General features: G+C 51.0%; 1 protein-coding gene across 1 annotated transcript in view; it reads right to left on the bottom strand.

Annotated features, from left to right (window-relative positions):
* The window catches only part of VPS8 (VPS8 subunit of CORVET complex), a 1,704,823-nt gene that overhangs the window by 1,371,698 nt on the left and 315,287 nt on the right, over positions 1-17,838 (bottom strand). The window contains exon 15 of the mRNA XM_086955430.1: positions 10,678-10,752. Coding sequence (XP_086811556.1) covers positions 10,678-10,752 — 75 coding nt within the window. The remainder of the gene's footprint in view (positions 1-10,677; positions 10,753-17,838) is intronic.

Genomic DNA, 17,838 nt, shown 5'->3' with positions numbered 1-17,838 from the left:
AAGAGAAGGCATCCCATGGCAGTAGTCAAGCTCAGCTGGGGTAATGTCACAGGGCCCATGAGAGTGGCAGTGGCAGATAACCTACCTGTAGATTGCTTACTGGGGAATGACCTGGAACTCTCAGCATGGGCTGAGGTGGAGCAAGAAACTCACTCCAGAATGATAGGCCTATCCAGACAGGTTAGTGGGGCAGTAATAGCAACAGCCCCAGTCCAAGCACCATTCCTCCCTGAAAAGGTTGGAAGGGCAGTGGTAGCCACTGCCCAGGCTCAGACAGACTTTCCAGAACAGGATAGGAGGGCTGTGACAGTCACAGCCCAAACACAAACTGAGTGCCCTCCTGAAAAGGTTGGCAAGGTTGAAATGGTCTCAGCCTCTACTCAAACAGATAGTGAGGTTGTGAAGCCTGAAACAATGGATCACTCCACTCAAACAGAGAGCATTGAGGAGGAAGAAGAGTCTTCCCCCTCCCAGACACTAGGTGAGAGCCAGCCTCCTCAGGGAACTGACTCTACCCCTGTTGAAGGAACTGCCCCAGAGGTAGTCAGGCCTAGCCTGGCAGAGCCCCTGATGGCAGTGGACCCTTCCCAGGTGGGACCCAGTCTGGAGCAGGTAACCTGCACCTCTCTACCCTGCCTCAGTCAGCCCAGGGCTGAAGAGGTCAGGGAGGCCAGTGGTGGACCCCAAAGGGCCCCCTGTCCAAAAGAACCCCTTAATCAGCAGATTAGGATCATTGAAGCTGGTAAACCTAGCCAAGTGAAAATAAAACAGACTCCTGAGGGATCCCCCTTAAAAGTAGTTAGGGACCTCCCACAGCTGGACACTGTTGGGCACAGCCAAACATGGGGCCTAAAAACCCCAGACCTGACCTGTCCCTCCAGTAAGCCAAACAGAGGGACTCAGCCTCCAGCTTTAGGTAGCCAGAGGCTGATCCTGAGAGCGCAGTGCATCTCAGCTAAAGAAAGAAAGGCACACATGATGGATGGTGATTGGAGGAAGTTGAGCCCAAAGGTAGAGGAGCCTCACTTCAGTACTCCATCCCAGCATCAGCCTTTTACTTTCCCAAGACACACCAGAGACAGAGATTCCCTATGGTGGAGACCCTCAGATACCCTTAGGGTGAGGGGTTGCCTAGTGGACCATGACACAGGGGGAAACCAAGCCAGAGCTGGTCCTTCCTTATATGGCCACTTAGGTAATAGAGGCTTACCTGGACAAGGATAGCCTTATCTCCTTTCGTTTGGGGGGGGGGGGGGTTGTGTAGGAAGGTACCTCCTGACTATGGTTGCCCCCAACCTTTTGCCCTGTGTTTTAGCTGGTTTTTGACATAGTCGACCTGGGACCCTGCCAATCAGGACCCCAGGCCTACTGCTCTCTCTGTAAAATGGATTCCATGTACCCTAGGTACATTTCCAATTGGGACTGGGCCACCTTATCAGACCCTGTAACTCAGAGCATAGGTGTACCCAGGGCTGCCAGGGGCTGCAGCATGTATTATGCCACCCCTGGCTGGCCTCCTAAATTTGACACAACTGGCTGCATGACAGCTGGGGCAAAGTCGTGTAATCACCCTTTGCTATAGATATAGTATACCTATATCTAACCCTAAAATTGACACACAGATTCCTATCAGTCACTCCTATGGCAGGCCTTAACAATCCTGAAGGCAGAGTGCGTGGAATCGTGTGAGATGGTGCTCTGGCATGAGCTGAGCCTGTCTGCAGCTTGCGGAACCAAGTCCTAATAGCTGTTCCATGATATTGCATACCATATACTCTTAAGTGCATTATAATCCTCGCGGTTAAATGCTAACTTTGGTATTGCTTTATCAAAACATGTCGAGTAAGGTGTCATACGAATTGGAATACTAACCCCTCGCCAATTCTGGCGACGGGGTTAGCATTCCACCCTTCTAGAGGGACACGACATGTATGTAACTGTGAACCCCGGTTAAAGTTAAACGAAGCCTCAGCTCCACAAAATGGATGCTGCCACCACAGACACGAGTCTGACCCCCTGCAGCTGGGAGTCCTTCCAGCGAGGGGAGCCTGGACAAAGGGTTTCCTGTCAGGGGCGGTAATAGCACCGTCCCAGACATGGTTTTGTGTATCCTGGGTAGGCAGGGCTTTACAGGAAGGTGACTGCTGAGTGGCACCCCGGTGCTCACTACGCATAGGCCAGTCTGAACCAGTTCCAGGGGCACACCAGCCCCTGGCCTGGGGAAGTCCGGCATGGGAGAGGGGTGTAACCACCCCCCTCCTAGTCCCACCCATAGGCAGGACCTAGTCACCGGGTCAGCCCCCTTTCTTAGTATAAAGATAGGAGCGGGCCCCCTGTTCAAATTAGATCATCTTTGGAATCAAGACACGACTTTCTGCGAAAGACATCAAGATTTCCTTCTTCAAGATTCTCCCTTGTGGCTAAGGAGTAGTCACCCTGCATCAAGCGGGCACCATCCTAAGAACACTGCGGTCTGCTGCAAGTCCTTCTTCACGAATCCGACGACCCAGCTCGACGAGACCCGGCTTCCCTGGCACCTCTGACCTCTACTCACCTCTACAGCAAAGCTGAGAACTGTGAGTGCGACGAGACCTCGAGGGACCGACGATCGCCAAGACTGCACGACTTCTTTGCAACAAGCCCACCGTGTGCTTCACTGGTGAGTGCTTTGGGGTCCGAGAAGCCCCAACCCTGAGCAGCTCCAGCACCGAAGATCAGCCCTCCAGCATCTCCACGATCTGCGTGGGGCCCTTCTGCTTTTGCGTGCTCACCGCGCTGTGTGGCTACTAGCCGGCTGGCTTGTGGCCTTCTACACGACGCCCGACGACATCACTGCTGCTGGTCTGGTTGCTCCAGACTGGCCCTTGCTTCCTTCTTCAAGAGAGGCACCCCGGACCCTCCTGGTCCACTCCAGACGCCATTTTGAGTCCACCGCGTGGGCTTGAATTTGCCAAGGCTTTGTTGCCCAATCCTGGGTCCAGCGACGACGACAGCTTCAATCTTCGTGGGACAGCTCGCTTCTCCATCCTGGTCGCCGACAACGCCTCCTGGTCCGTGAGATCTGCGAGCACAGCGTCACCCACTCACCTAGTCGAGGTGACTACCATCCGGTGCCCTCCTGGTGCCACCTGACTACTGGCTAGTAGTCTCGAACTTGGTCCCCTCTGCTTTCAGGTGTCATCTTCCTTCGATCCAGGCTTGGATCCATCGAACTTTCTTCACTGGTCGCCTGCCAGCAACTTCTTTCTTCCAGGCTCCTGGTCCGTCTACGAGGATTCCCGACGTCTTTTGAGACCTATGCAGCTGCAGCCCCTGGGCTAGGTAACTTCGGCATTTCGGTGCCCCAGCATAGCCTCACTATCCAAGGGTCAGAATCCACTTTCGTTTTCCTCCTACCAGGTCGGGTTCGCCCGAGAACACTAACTTTGTCTTTACTAGCTACCATAGACTTTGTCCCGCATCACGCGTGAGAGTGCACACTCTGCACCCGAGTCCCCTGGGTCTCCTAGAAGTAATCTGAAGATTCTATAGTCAAGATCTAGCGATTCCAAAGCCTATTAGTACTGTACTTACCTGCTAGTAATTTCGCATTCCACTTTCAGAGTATATGGTTTTCCGTGCCCCTCGGGCATTTGTATATACTGTGCTAACTTAAGTATTTTCGTAAGAGTTTTGTTTTGTGCTTAGTACCCTGTCCTCATAAAGAGTACAGGGCTGTTGTGAAGCTTAATAAATAACTTGTTTATTTTCATAACACTTGTGTGGTGTCCTTTCACTTGGTGTTCAAGGGGTATATGTGTGGTAAACAGCTGGCTTAACACGCCCTCTCGAGTCTTTAGCCGTAGACTGCTCGTATCCACGCTACTAGGATAGCTGGTCTATAAGGTTGACTTACAACCAATCATCAATAAGGGTTGCTGGACTGATACATAGTGTTCACTAGAATAGTGAGCACTGCATATCAGGCCACCTTCTCACAAGCACCTCCGTTTTGTCTGAGTTGAGTTTAAGGCAGCTATGTTTCATCCATTCGGCTACTTCTTTCATGCCTTCGTGAAGGTTGGTTTTGGCGGTGTTGGGGTCTTTGGTGAGGGAAAGGATTAACTGGGTGTCGTCGGCGTAAGAGATGATGTTAAGGTTGTGTTGACGCGCGATGGAGGCGAGAGGACTCATGTAGACGTTGAAGAGGGTGGGACTGAGTGATGATCCTTGTGGTACGCCGCAGATGACTTCGGTGGCCTTTGAGTAGAATGGTGGAAGTCGGACTCTTTGAGTTCTCCCAGCGAGGAATGAGATGATCCAGTCCAAGGCTTTTCCTTGTATGCCGATGTTGCTGAGGCGATGTATAAGGGTACTGTGGCAGACTGTGTCGAAAGAGGCGGATAGGTCGAGTAGGATGAGGGCCACTGTTTCTCCGTTGTCCAGGAGTGTTCGGATGTCGTCGGTTGCTGCAATGAGGGCGGTTTCGGTGCTGTGTTTGGCTCGAAACCCGGATTGAGATGGATCAAGGGAGTTGTTGGATTCGAGGAAGGCAGCGAGTTGGCTGTTGACGGCTTTCTCGATGACTTTGGCCGGGAAAGGGAGGAGGGATATGGGTCGGTAGTTTTTAAGTTCAGAAGGGTCTGCTGTGGGTTTCTTCAGAAGGGCGCTGAGTTCGGTGTGTTTCCAGCTTTCTGGAAAGGAGGCAGAGTTGAACGAGCAGTTGATGACATCGCGGAGATGGGGTGCGATGACGGAGTCAGCTTTGTTGAAGATGTGGTGGGGGCAGGGGTCGGTGGCCGAGCCAGAGTGGATAGAGTTCATGAGGCGAATGGTGTCTTCAGTGGTGATTGGGTTCCAGGCGCTGAGGTTGTTAGTTGGCGGAGTAGGATCTGAGGGGGGTGGGGAGGGTAGATCGTTGGGAGTATTCTCGAAGCTGTTGTGGATGTCGGCAATTTTGTTGTAGAAGAAGGAGGATAACGCGTCGCAGAGGTCTTGGGAGGGAGTGATGTCGTTGGATGCTGCGGTGGGGTTGGTGAATTCTTTAACGATGTTGAAGAGTTCCTTGCTGTTATGAGAGTTGTTGTCGAGACGACCCTTGCAGAGAAACCAATCTTATGGAACTCACCAGTGGAGACATCCTACAATAGTAGGAAGAGTCAGCTAGTGCCAAAGTTCCTGGGCAAATAAGAGTAGCAATATGATTGCTAACAAATACCCCACATAGGGTAAGGCACAACCCTACAAAAGAAGGGTCCCTCTTGAGCCAAGTTCGAAGGCAGAGGCTCAAAAGAAAGGTAAACACAGCATAACCAGCTGTACCAGGATTAGTAAATAATGGGTAAAAGAAAAGAGACACATATACAGGAGGCGCCTGACCGCCAAATCAGCATGGGTTTCAAAACGAGTGACCCCAATAAATGGTATATCTTTAAGCCGCTCCTGAACATGCTCTGGGAAAATGCCACCATGACAACCGATCTGACCATAGTATGACCCACCGTGTCCGTGGTGTTCATGGCAGACCGAACTGAAAAGTGCACCATATCATGGTCATCACTGATCAGGTGGGCCTGATTGGCACGAGAGATCCCCGGAAAGGAAGGGAGGAGCCGGTCAAAAGCATCCTAAAGGGCTAAAGTAGCCCGAGCAAATACACACAACATGTTGAGGGACCGGAGTCCCGAGCTGGCAGATGCAAACACATCGCGGCCATATGACTCCAACCACCAAGACTCCAGAGTGGGAGAATGCAACGGAACAGTAGTCACAAAGAGAGCTGCCTGAAGCACAAGTCCTCCAGCTCCAGGATGGAGGGTCAAACTGGCGAGTTCAGTGGGAACAGCCCGGCCGATGTGCCACAGCACGATCCATGGGGTCCCCCGAGGAGGGCCGTGCCCATGTTCCGAGAAGAATGTCAAACAATGACTCCGCAAAAGCTAACAATGGTTCCATGTTCCCCGCGCCGTGGTGGAGAATATCCAGCAAAGGCTCCTAAGGACTAGATACTGAGGGCGGCTCCATCCTTAAAATGTCTGCAGCCCTGATGAATGTCCCACTAGCCTCTGTGGCCCTGCGAGGCGGTGAAAACAAGTCATCAGTAGTTGATGGACGCAAGCTAAAATGGCCACCTAATAGAGGCTCAGCAGCAGGATGAGTAGGGCAATGTTCCGCTGGCACCTGCTCTGGAGATCAGTGAAAAGACTCAGGGGGTGGTGAACCCTACGGGACCACATCCTCCACCACTAAAGCTGGAGACGATACCGGCGTCGTGGCGACGTCGAACTGGCGTCTGAGACCTCCGAAGAGGCCCCGACTGGTGGAGTGGAGCAAGCGTCGGCGACCTCCAAAGAGGTCGTGAGTCGAGCCAGCGTCGGCAACCTCCGAAAAGGCCTTGACTTCGAGTCGAGCCATCGTCGCCGAAAAGACTTCGACCCCTCGAGTCGAGCCGGCGACCTCTGAAGGCCTCGACTCCTGGAGTCGAGCCGGCGTCGGTGACCTCCGAAGAGGCCCAGCAAGCTTCGGCGACCTCCGAAAAGTTTGTTGGCGACCTCCGAAGAGGTCTCGACTCCGCGAGTTGAGCCGGCGTCGGCAACCTCCGAAAAGGCCTTGACTTCTCAAGTCCAGCCGGCAACCTCAGAAGGCCTCGACTCCTGGAGTTGAGCCGGCATCGGTGACCTCCGAAGAGGTCCTGACCGTCTGAGTCGAGCCGACGTCGGCCTCCGAAAAGGCCACGACTGCTCAGAGTCGGACCGGCGCAGACTCAACATTCCCCAAGGTAGAAACCTGCAGAAGAGAGTACGCTGAAGCGGTGGCATGCACCGCGCCGCAGCCACCTCCAGCGATGCCGCAGGCAGTCTCGGAAGGCTGTGCAACAGCGCTATGGAAGGGCTAGACATCGAGGGATGCCCCTCCGGGCCGTGTCCCGACGTTGTGGCAACTCTGGTGTCAGAGTCAGAGCACTCGGTTGGAGCCGAGGGTAAACCCACTGCGGTGTCCCAACCGGAGTCCCAACCCCACCCCCCTATGGGGCCCAGAGGTGCACCACAGAGTGGGCAAATGCTTAACCGGAGTCCCTACCCATCCTAAAGGGCCCATAGGGGCGCCAGGGAGGGGGGAAATGCTTACCTGAGGTAGGTGAATGATGGCGACGGTGCCGGAACCGGCCCCACCGCGTGGACGAATCTGCTGGAGAAGGAGACCTGTGTTGCGAGGGGTCCGTTCGGGACATCTGGGCAGACAGCAGCGTCATGTGGCATTCCCGCAGTGATTGCGTCCGCAGCTGGCAGCAAACGTCGCACTTGACGGAGTCATGGTGCTCTCCCAAGCACCATATACATAGTTGGTGACGGTCCATCGCCGGCATCTGTCGCGAGCAGGACCGGCATGGTTTAAAGCCCACAAGGGGCATCGACACACTGTTCCTGGATGCAAAAGGGCCCTGAAAAGGCCTGTAAGAAACAACAACAGGCCCGAGGTATTACTTTCCCGGATCCGTGTTCGGATGTGGAAAAGAGGAAAAATGCCGGGAGGGGCTTATATAGCTCCATTGATGTCACTTCCGTGGACGCCGTCAGGACGGAGCTGGGCGACGACGCCTCCTGGAAAGAAGATTTTCTGGATCCAGTCTGACGCCTGGGGGGATATTCTAATTTAAGGAATCTGCGGCTAGATGTCTCTATCAGATGTATAATTACAATACGAAAATCCACCCCCGAACCCATTAACCAGGCCACTCATTTCAATAAAAGGGATGGGTTGGCAATCCCCCCCCCTTGTCCGGCGATCCTGCGGCAGCACCGATGTGGGCGGGGTAGGTGATTGCACGCCTTGCCAGCAGCTAGTCAGGTGCCAACCACATAGCACTGGCCCCACCAGGTCAGCCGGTGGGACATCCAACCAGGGACTGCGGTCCCAGGGAGGGCCTCAATGAAGGGTTGATTCTGCGACACTTTACAGGTCGTATACTTGATTCCTTAATTATTGGGGAATCCATTAGCAATTTTATGAGCAATTGGTCCTGATGAATTGCCTTAGAGGCAAGAAACATGTCGACCACACCTGGACTGAGGGTTGAATAAGGCTTGATTACCCTAACCGTCACGCCTTGATACCCCTCACCTTTTCACGTATTTTAATAAGGCAGTGAGCCATGCTATTAAAGTTTCCCCTATTGGACTCTACTGACCTTTTTTAAACCTCACTCACGCTCACTTATTGCACTCCCCAGGTCCCTCACACACATGCACTCATTGGCTAAAGGAATAAAAGATCTCCGCTAAAGTGCAGCACTTTTGTGCTGCCCGACGGGCATTGCATCGCCAGCCTGCCGTAGGAGCCGGATAGCCAATGATGACACTGGACACTGGACAATCATCGGGTGGGGTGACAGTAGTCATCCGGCCTTTGACTTGTGTGAGGCATCCTTGATTCCGATAAGGGACTTCCACTTTCCCTGCTCTATCACACCCCTTAAGAGAGAGGTTCTAATGAGTTAATCTAGTTAAATTCCTTTTGGGGAACTCTGTACAATCTTTGTTGCTTTCTACGTCATAGGACATGTACATTGGACCCCGTAAAAAATTGTCCAACCCCTGTTCCCCCTCTTTGATATAATCCCCCCCTCTCCCCAAGCCTCGTTAGGCTCTGGTGACCCCATCCTCCAGGGCCACTCATTTCAAAAAAGCAGATCGCAGCATTTGTTTTGTCAATTTCTTTGGGTTTTCGGCCCCATGGGGTCAGGGTATCCCTGCCATGACCCCTATTAATATTTTTCTTTTTTTATTTCAGGACAAAGGACTAAGTCACTAAGTTGCAGAGTCCTGTAATGGCTGCCAGCAAAGCTTTTCTCATGTTTGCTGGCAGCCAATGAGAGCACTTGCTCCCGCAGGAGTCTGACTCCCACAGGAGTGAATGGCCCAACCAGAACACTCCAATTTTTAGTTGATGCTCCAGCAAGAGTCTCTCGTGTCTCTCGCAGACCCAACTGTCCAGATATACAATAATATTCACCAAATCACACAGAGCACAACCTACGTACCAAATCTAGCTTCCTGCCAAATTTGGTGTGAATCTGTACTACCGTTCTTCCTGTAGCCCGTCTTAAAGAAGTCTATGGAAAATGCATGGAGATTTCACGTTGTGCCCTCCCCCCCTTTTTTCCCCTCTGGTCACGCTTGACGGATCACCCCAAAACTTTCCATGTAAAAATTAGTCAAAAGTAGCACCTTTTGAAAAGCTTCACAGAGATTCGTCAAACGGTGTCATCATTATTAGACACAGAAAAAATGCTTTGCCTATTGAACAGCTGGCGGAACTAGAACTACCTATTGGCGACCGCCACTAGGAGATATATATATACATATAGAGAGAGAGAGATATATGAGACATGTGCAAATGGCACATATAAAAACAAAATTGTATAAGTAAATTAAAGCGGTGACTCCCCGCCCAAATAAAAATAATCAAAACCATAATTAAATAATAAAAACAAACACACACTTATGTATGCACATGTTTATGCTACACACACACACACACACATCTCAAAGCAACACCTTTTCAGGCTGAGGGTGCCGCATAACTTACACAAAAAAGGAAGTAGGGAACGGATGGAGAGGAAACAGTCACCGATATAGCGGACACTAAAATTGCTCACCTCAAATGTCTGTTTTTCTAGAAATGTTTTTAAGCATAGGATTAGCATAGTACCATCCACATCAAGCTAGAAAAGTGACAAAAGCCTTTGTACCAGACTTTGTCACTTTTTTTCGTAGGGCACTGAGGAGTCGGATCCAATGATCTTGGCACTGAGTTGGTGGACTGGAAGATCAGGTGGCTCACCAGATTCTTCTTCTGCACTGAGCAGGTCTTCATTGCCATAGATGCCCCACGTCTCAGAGGATGAACAATACATTTTGTTGTGGGCCCTCGCCTATCTCTTCTCTGACAAACGGTCTTTTTACTCCTGAAGTCTTAACAAAAGTAGCAGTGAATCTCATCGTACTCTGATTAGAGGCACATGTTACATATATTGTGGTGGTCGACCCAAGGGTACTTTGAATGGCACGGTATTCTTTGAAAGGTGTCTGTTCCTTTACCTTCAACGCATCCACATTCCAGCATCGGTAACGAGATGCAATGTCCAGAAGGGCAGGTGTGCCCCGAGGGGCCTGGTTATTTGATGATGGGAAAGAAAGACAATGGGCTCGGGTGCCGCAATGGTCAGCGTTTAACACGTCAACACTGGGAACAATGATGATACAGGTCGGAATTAGGTAGCAGGAAAAAACAATCAAAAAGAGTCCGTATCCATGTGCATACAAGACAAGAGGAGTAATTACCAAGACCTAGTGACTCAAAAGATTTATTTGAAGAACAACAAGTTGCAACAGTCCATGCCCAACTATAAGGCAGGAGTATGCAGAGCAAGTGTAATCACATCCAAGCATGCTATGAACACTATGTTACTGTAAATGATGTTTTTGATAAGTCGTTTTTGTAAAAAGATGCTTGGACAACAATGTTATCACATAGACCAATGGATGAAATGGGCTGACCCAAGGCCTCTCGAAGTATAGACGTACATATTTTTAATTTAGGCTTTCCTTGTATTTACAAAAGGCATATTGAAAACTACCTCTTGCCCAGACCGAAATTTACGTTCAGAAAATTTGCTATCAAATGAACAATATTTACCTTTGTTCCCAAATAGAAGATTTGACCGCCATAGCTGCAAATAGACTGATAACAGGCTTTTTCACCAACCAAAGCCTGAGGAAAAAAACAGACATTTTGTTATTTGGGCTCTTTAAAATTTCAGTTTAAATATCTACATTAAAGCATTACAAGTTGAAAAGAACAACAAAGAAAACATGCCAATGCAATGTAAGTTACGGGTACTTGTGTTTTTCAATTTAATATTTGTTGTCCTACAGTTCATGTTGTGTCATTTGCACTTTGAAGGAAGGCATAGGCCAATGTCTGCCACTAGAGTAATATAAATGTGTTTTTCTTCTTTGCATTTTGCATTACATTTTCCTGCAAGATACTTCACACCACGCCTGGGCCTCTGCTGCTGAAATGTTACAAAAGAACGAGTTATCTTCAGAAACGCCTTTTCTGGTACAAACTCTAAATGCAGATTCCTTATCGTGTGAATTTCATCAGGAGCCATACTGAATCTGGAAACTTTAAAGCAATTCCCTAACACAACGACAGGTGGCATAGTGCAGCAGCACGTCAGGTCAGTCCTTTCCGGATATGACGCTGGGGGCTCTATATATCAGTCACCTCTGCATGCTGATGTCAGTTTCCTTCTGATCTCCATCTGCCCTGTCGGAAGTGGAGCCATTGAAATCAAATGCCATCCTAATATTGGACTGTATGAGTCCATTTCACAGAATGGGGAGGAGGGAGAGTCAGTGAGGAATCTGTACAGAGAGACAGTCTCTACCAGAACAGGCATAACTGAAGTTAAGTAAGCTGTTCTTCTGATAGAGACTTCTAACTGTAGATTTCCCAACTTGCGAATAGGTGTTTTTCCTGCCCAATTCACCCTGCACTCCTCCATGCTACCAAGACTTACTGTGGTTGCATCACGGATGCACCGCTGGCACACTAAGTGTGCCAAAGGCAATCCGGTCTGCGCCCATCCATGCCATGGCTGTACTCAGTCCAGGAACCTTGGTTCTCCTCCTACCCACTGCTACTCTGCCACGCTCCTCCGTGCTCAACCTTGGCTCCTGTTACCCGCATTGCTGCCACACCTCCCTACATGGAAGGAGTGTTCACATATGCCTCTCACAAGCTTTCATGCACTCTCCCACACCCTGTACCCAACTATCCCGCACCAATAGCACGTAGATCACTCACACTCATAAAAACCAGCCACCTGCTCACACTCATACAGACAAAACGCTGTCCACACAACACAACACACTCACGTTCATGCATGCCCTTCAACGCCTGCAAGCTCACCAAACACGCCACGGAGATATAGGACCTACCGCACGACCGTGCTACAGACATGTTCTTCCACACAAAAACATGGTTGAACACTAGGTCTGCACTAGACATCGCTACAAAAACATGGTTGAACACTAGGTCTGCACTAGACATCGCTACAGCCATTCCAGCAGGCTACAAGATCGCCACACACGACAGTCAGCACAGGCCTGGAGGTGGAGTCCCCATCCTATTCAAAGATACGATCAGCTGCACCACCTCAACTGACAACCCCACCAGCTGCATTGAACATCTTGCGTTCACGATACATATAGCCAGCAAGTTCTCCCAGGGCGGGAGCCTGATGTACAGACCACCAAGTCTCTGAACCAATTTCGGCAGTAACATTAGGAACTTCGATGAACACCTCATCATCAAAGCCGGCACCTTCATCCTCCTCGGAGTCCTTTACTTTCACCTAGAAGACCACACCAACACAAACTCTATGGCCGTTCTATAAAACCTCACAAACTTTGGCTTCACCTAGCAGGTAACTGAACCCACCCACACTGTCGAACACCTATAACCTGATTTTCACCACAAATAGCAACGTCACTATCAGCAAGCCAGCAGCTATGACCAGGACAGACCACGCCCTTGTCAGTTTCAGCATACACATTCCTTACCACCACAGACTTACTACTGTCAGAACCTGCAGCTGGGAAAACATCACAGAGGATGTGAGCTTCTGCCCTCTCCATGCACTGGTCGGAGCACAACAGAAACTTGCTGTAAGCCATCAAGAACCTAAAAGTTGTTTTATTGCATGCACAGACACCCCAGCTCCTATAAAGTGCAACCCATTTGCAGGAGCCCGACCACAGGCCAGCTGCTAAAGAGATTAACTCAGGCTGAAGAATCAGGCACGCAAATGGAGAACAAGTAAAGAAACAACAGAAAAAGCCATTTCAAATCAGCCCTAAGATGTTACCACAAGCAGATATGGAACACCAAGCGCATAGTTCTCGGAGTTCGCATTGGCACAGTTACTTACATCAGCAATTAAATCTTTGCAATCATCAAAGTTTTCGCTACGCCTCCTGCAACCTCAACCAACATCACCCCCTCCTTTGCTGACCTTTGCAACAAGCTCTCTGAATTCTTCTGTAACAAAATCACCTCAAAATATGGTGACTTTGACCCTCAACCAGACCCCATAACTGTCGCAACTCAACTTCCGATCATGTCTGAAGAACAAACCCTGATCTCGTGGCACGCCATAACCACTGTCAAAATCGCTGCTACTATGAAGATCCTCCACTTGGGCCCCCACTACACCTTCACCAAAGGTTTCCTACAAAACAGCGAAGCACTAACACCTATCTTTAATGCCTCCATCGATTCAGCTACATTATAAGTACAACTGGGAACATGCCACTGTCATGCCCCTGCTTAAGAAACCACCTGTGGATTTACCCATGTGTTTCCAAATAAAAACTTATCTCCCTCCTACAATACCGGGCAAAGGTCTTAAAGAAATTAATCAACCAGCTCCTCATTGAAAACATCCATAACCCCCGCTCCTCAACGCCACGGAGTCTAAATTCAGGCCGAACCACAGTACAAAAACTGCACATTGTCGCCACAGGTGACATCCACATGATTCTTGACAGAGGAGACACAGCAGCCCTCATTCTCCTGGACCTCTCATTTTATACTGTCGCACACCCCATCTTCATCAGGTCGCCCGCACAAGATTAACATCCAAGGACCTATTCTCAGCTGGATCTGCTCTTTCTTAGCAGACCGAATACAAACTGTCTGCCTGGCACCATACTCCCTGGAGGCCTGCAAATGAATCTGCGGAGTGCCTCAAGGTTTATGGTCCAGCTTCACTCTGTCCAACGCACACATGATCACTCTGGTCAACGTCATCCACACACCCGTAACATCTTCTCCTATGCCAATAACATGCAACTCATACTCTCCATCTTGGACAAGATACCCAATGCACAAGCTACTACTGTGTAACAATATATCTGTAAGAGCCATTAGTTAGTGATAGATTCCTTACCTTAGAATATCCCCAGGCGTCAGACCGGATCAAGAAAGTTTTGCTTAGCATTACCCCTGCGCGTCAGTAGGTGGGGTCCTGCGGCTCCTCGTCCGTCACTGGCGTCCTAAGCGGCGAGATGACGTCATAGAGACTTCTTAGGCGCCACCCATGTGTGCTGACGTCAGTTCTGTACACGACTTTCCACGCCAGGAATGCAGAACCATGCAAGATACTGACCATTGGTGCATAAAACTAGGGCCCTGAAAGGAATGACCTTAACCCTTGTAATCAGTTCGCAGAACGGGGCGGATGGGTTGGGCGGTAAGGAATCTATCACCAACTAATGTCTCTTACAGACAAATCGTTACACAAGTAGTAACTTGTGCATCTGAAAGAGACACGTTAGTGATAGATTCCTTACCTTAGAGTAGATCCCCAGCAATACCGACCCCGGTGGTGGGTCTGCAAACAAATTAAACAAGAAAGTCACGGAGCACAGACAGGCCAAAGAAGCCTTCTCCTCGGACCTGACTGTCAAGGTAGTACTGCTTGGTAAACGTGTGCAGAGCGGCCCACATAGCTGCCTGACTAATGTCCTGCAAGGGAACGCCGGGTCCCATGGCAGTAGTGGCTGCCGTTGCCCTGGTGGAATGGACACGCAGCCCCAGAGGAGGCTCCTTCTTAGCCAAGGAGTAACATGCTTTGATGCACAGAACGACCCACCGGAAGATGGTCCGCTTGTGCACAGCCCGGCCTTTTTTGGCACCCACGTATCCAACAAAGAGTTGGTCATCCACCGGGAAATGTTGTGTACACTGCAGATAAAAAGCGAGCACCCGTTTTGGGTCCAGGCGGTGGAGCCTCTCCTCCTCCCTAGAGGGATGCTGAGGCAGAAAGAAGGTGGGCAAAGTGATGGTCTGCCCGATGTGGAAGGGCGTGACAACCGTAGGCAAGAAAGAAGGACGGGTCCTCAGAACCACCTTGTCCGGATGAACAGAGAGGAAAGGAGGTTTAGAAGAGAGAGCCTGGAGCTCACTCACCCTCCTGGCTGAGGTGATAGCTACCAGGAAAGCCGTCTTGAGAGAGAGAAGACGTAAGGGTCAATTATGAAGGGACTCAAAGGGAGCGCACATCAGAAAGGTCAAGACAAGATTCAAGTCCCACTGAGACATTATGAAAGGCACGGGTGGAAATGTATGCGTAATGCCTTTGAGGAACCGGTAAACAACTGGGGACTTAAAAAGAGAAGGCTGATCTGGAAGCCGCAGAAAGGGGGAGATGGCCGAAAGATAACCTTTGGGAGAGCCCAGAGCAGAGAGCCCTTCTGGGCCAAAGATAGAAGAAACAGAAGGACCTAAGAAAGAAAGGCCGAAAGGGGATCAACAGCCTTTGCTGTGCACCATGCCACAAATTTGTTCCCCCTGCAGGCGTATACCTATTTAGTGCAGGGACGCCTGGCTACCAAAATAACATCACAGACTTTGGGAGGAAGGTTGAAAACTGTCAACTGTCACCGCTCAATCTCCACGCATGGAGGTGGAGGCTGGACAGGTTTTGGGTGAAGGACCGTCCCCTGCTGCTGAGACAGAAGACCCTCCCGCAGAGGCAGACAGATCAGAGGAGCGACCGCCATGCTGACTAGCTCGGGATACCAGTATCTTCGTGCCCAATCTGGAGCCACAAGGATGACTTGGGCCTGGTTGCGCCTGATCTTCTTCAGCACTCTGGGCAGAAGTGGTATAGGCGGAAAAGCGTACAACACACCGCAACTCCACTCGTGATGAAAAGCGTCGCCGAGCGAGTGCCGCCTTGGAAATTCCAACGCGCAGAACTGATGACATTGTGAGTTCTCTTCGTGGCGAATAGATCTAACCGAGGCTCTCCCCACTGCAGAAAGAGACCTTGCGCCACGTCAGAGTTCAGACGCCATTCGTGATCCATCAAGCACTGCCGGCTGAGTTCGTCCGCCCTGGCATTCAGAGAACCTGCCAGGTGTTGAACCACCAAGGTAATGCCTTGATGTTCTAGTCATGTCCAGAGGGTCCAGGACCCCACACGCCCTGTTTGTTGCAATACCACATGGCAGTGATGTTGTCTCTGAACACCTGCACCACACTTCCCCGGACAGAGGGAAGGAATGCCTTCAGTTCAAGTCGGATCGTCCGCAGCTCCAAATGGTTGATATGGAGCCGGGACTCCGCCGGAGACCAGAGGCCTCTGATTTCCGCCTCTCCCAAGTGGCCTCCCCATCCAGGAGGGACGCATCAATCACCACTGTTTGCTCCGGCTGGGGAAGGGAGAGGGATCTGCCATTGACCCAATCGCGATTTGTGAGCCACCACCGCAATTGTTGAGCAGTGCCCTCCGAGATCTGGACGTGATCGGACAAGTTGCCCTGATGCTGGGTCCACTGGAACTTCACGTCCCACTGCAGAGTCCGCATATGCCATCTGCCATGTGTCACTAGCAGGATGCAGGAGGCCATCAGGCCCAGAAACTGGAGAGTCAACCTGACTGAAACCCGGGATAGAGGCCGAAAGATCGGAATCATAGCCTGAATTTCCCGGACTCGCTGCTCGGGGGTATAAACCCGAAACAGCGTCGAATCCAGAACCGCTCCGATGAAGGGGAGCTTCTGCGAGGGACTCAGGTGCGATTTCGGCACATTCATGGAGAACCCCAGCAGATGCAGGAGGTCGGCCGTAGTCTGAAGGTGGCTGACGACTGTTTGGGGGGAGCCCTCCTTCAACAATTGTCTAGGTAGGGGAAGACTGACATCCCTAACCTGCGCAGGTGAGCTGCGACCACCGCCATCACTTTCGTGAACACACGAGGGGCGCTGGTAAGGCCGAAGGGGAGCACGGCAACTGAAAATGCTCCTGGCCTACCGTAAACCGCAGATAAAGCCGGTGGGCTAGCAGGACGAGGATGTGAAAATAAGCGTCCTGCAAGTCCAATGCTACCATCCAGTCTCCAGGGTCAAGGACAGCCAGGACCTGAGCCAGAGTCAGCATTTTGAATTTCTCCTTCCAGAGGAAGTGATTGACGTCCCGGAGGTCCAAGATGAGGCGCAGACCACCCTTTGTCCTTCTTGGGGACCAGAAAGTAGTGGGAATAACAACCACTCCTTAATTCCTGCAAGGGAACGCACTTGATGGCCCCCTTGGCCAAGAGGGCCGTAACTTCCAGATGGAGAAGAAGCAAATGATCCCCCAACATGTGGTGGCACAGAGGTGGCATGGCCGGACGGGGGGACTGAAAGGGAAGAGAATAACCCTTGCGGATTATTTGCAGCACCGATTTGTCCGATGTGATATCACGCCAGTGGGGGAGGTGGTGGCAGATTCTGCCACCCACCGGTGTGGGGTGCTCCACAAAGCTCAAACTAGGAAGGTTTGGAGGAAGGAGCAGCGGGGGTGGAGGTGGACTGGCCCACGCGCTGATTCCCCGACACACCCCTGCAGAAGCCACTGCCGCGCTGAGGCTGGTTCTGCACAGGCTTGTTGGAGGAACGTGCCTGGGTGCCTCTGCCCTGGCCACAAAAGGAACGAAAACCAGGAGTGGCCGGGTTCTTAGCAGAAAGACCCAAGGACTTGGCTGTGGCCCGTGAGTCCTTAAAACGCTCCAAAGCACTGTCGGCCTTATCGCCAAACAAGCAGGTGCCTTCAAAGGGCATATCGATGAGCAAGCCCTGGACATTAGGTGAGAACCCAGTCGAACAGAACCAGGCGTGACGTCCCAACACCAGCGTTGTAGACATCGCCCTGCCCAACGAATCTGCGGTGTCCAAACCACACCAAATGGCAAACTTAGCCGCATCCTTTCCTTCAGCAATCGCCTCAGAAAGGACAACCTGG

The sequence above is a fragment of the Lissotriton vulgaris genome, chromosome 2_1 (assembly GCF_964263255.1).
Source record: "Lissotriton vulgaris chromosome 2_1, aLisVul1.2, whole genome shotgun sequence".
In the NCBI taxonomy this organism is placed as follows: Eukaryota; Metazoa; Chordata; class Amphibia; order Caudata; family Salamandridae; genus Lissotriton; species Lissotriton vulgaris.
The sequence above is the reverse complement of the archived record's forward strand: the minus strand, read 5'-3'. Positions and strand labels throughout refer to the sequence as shown.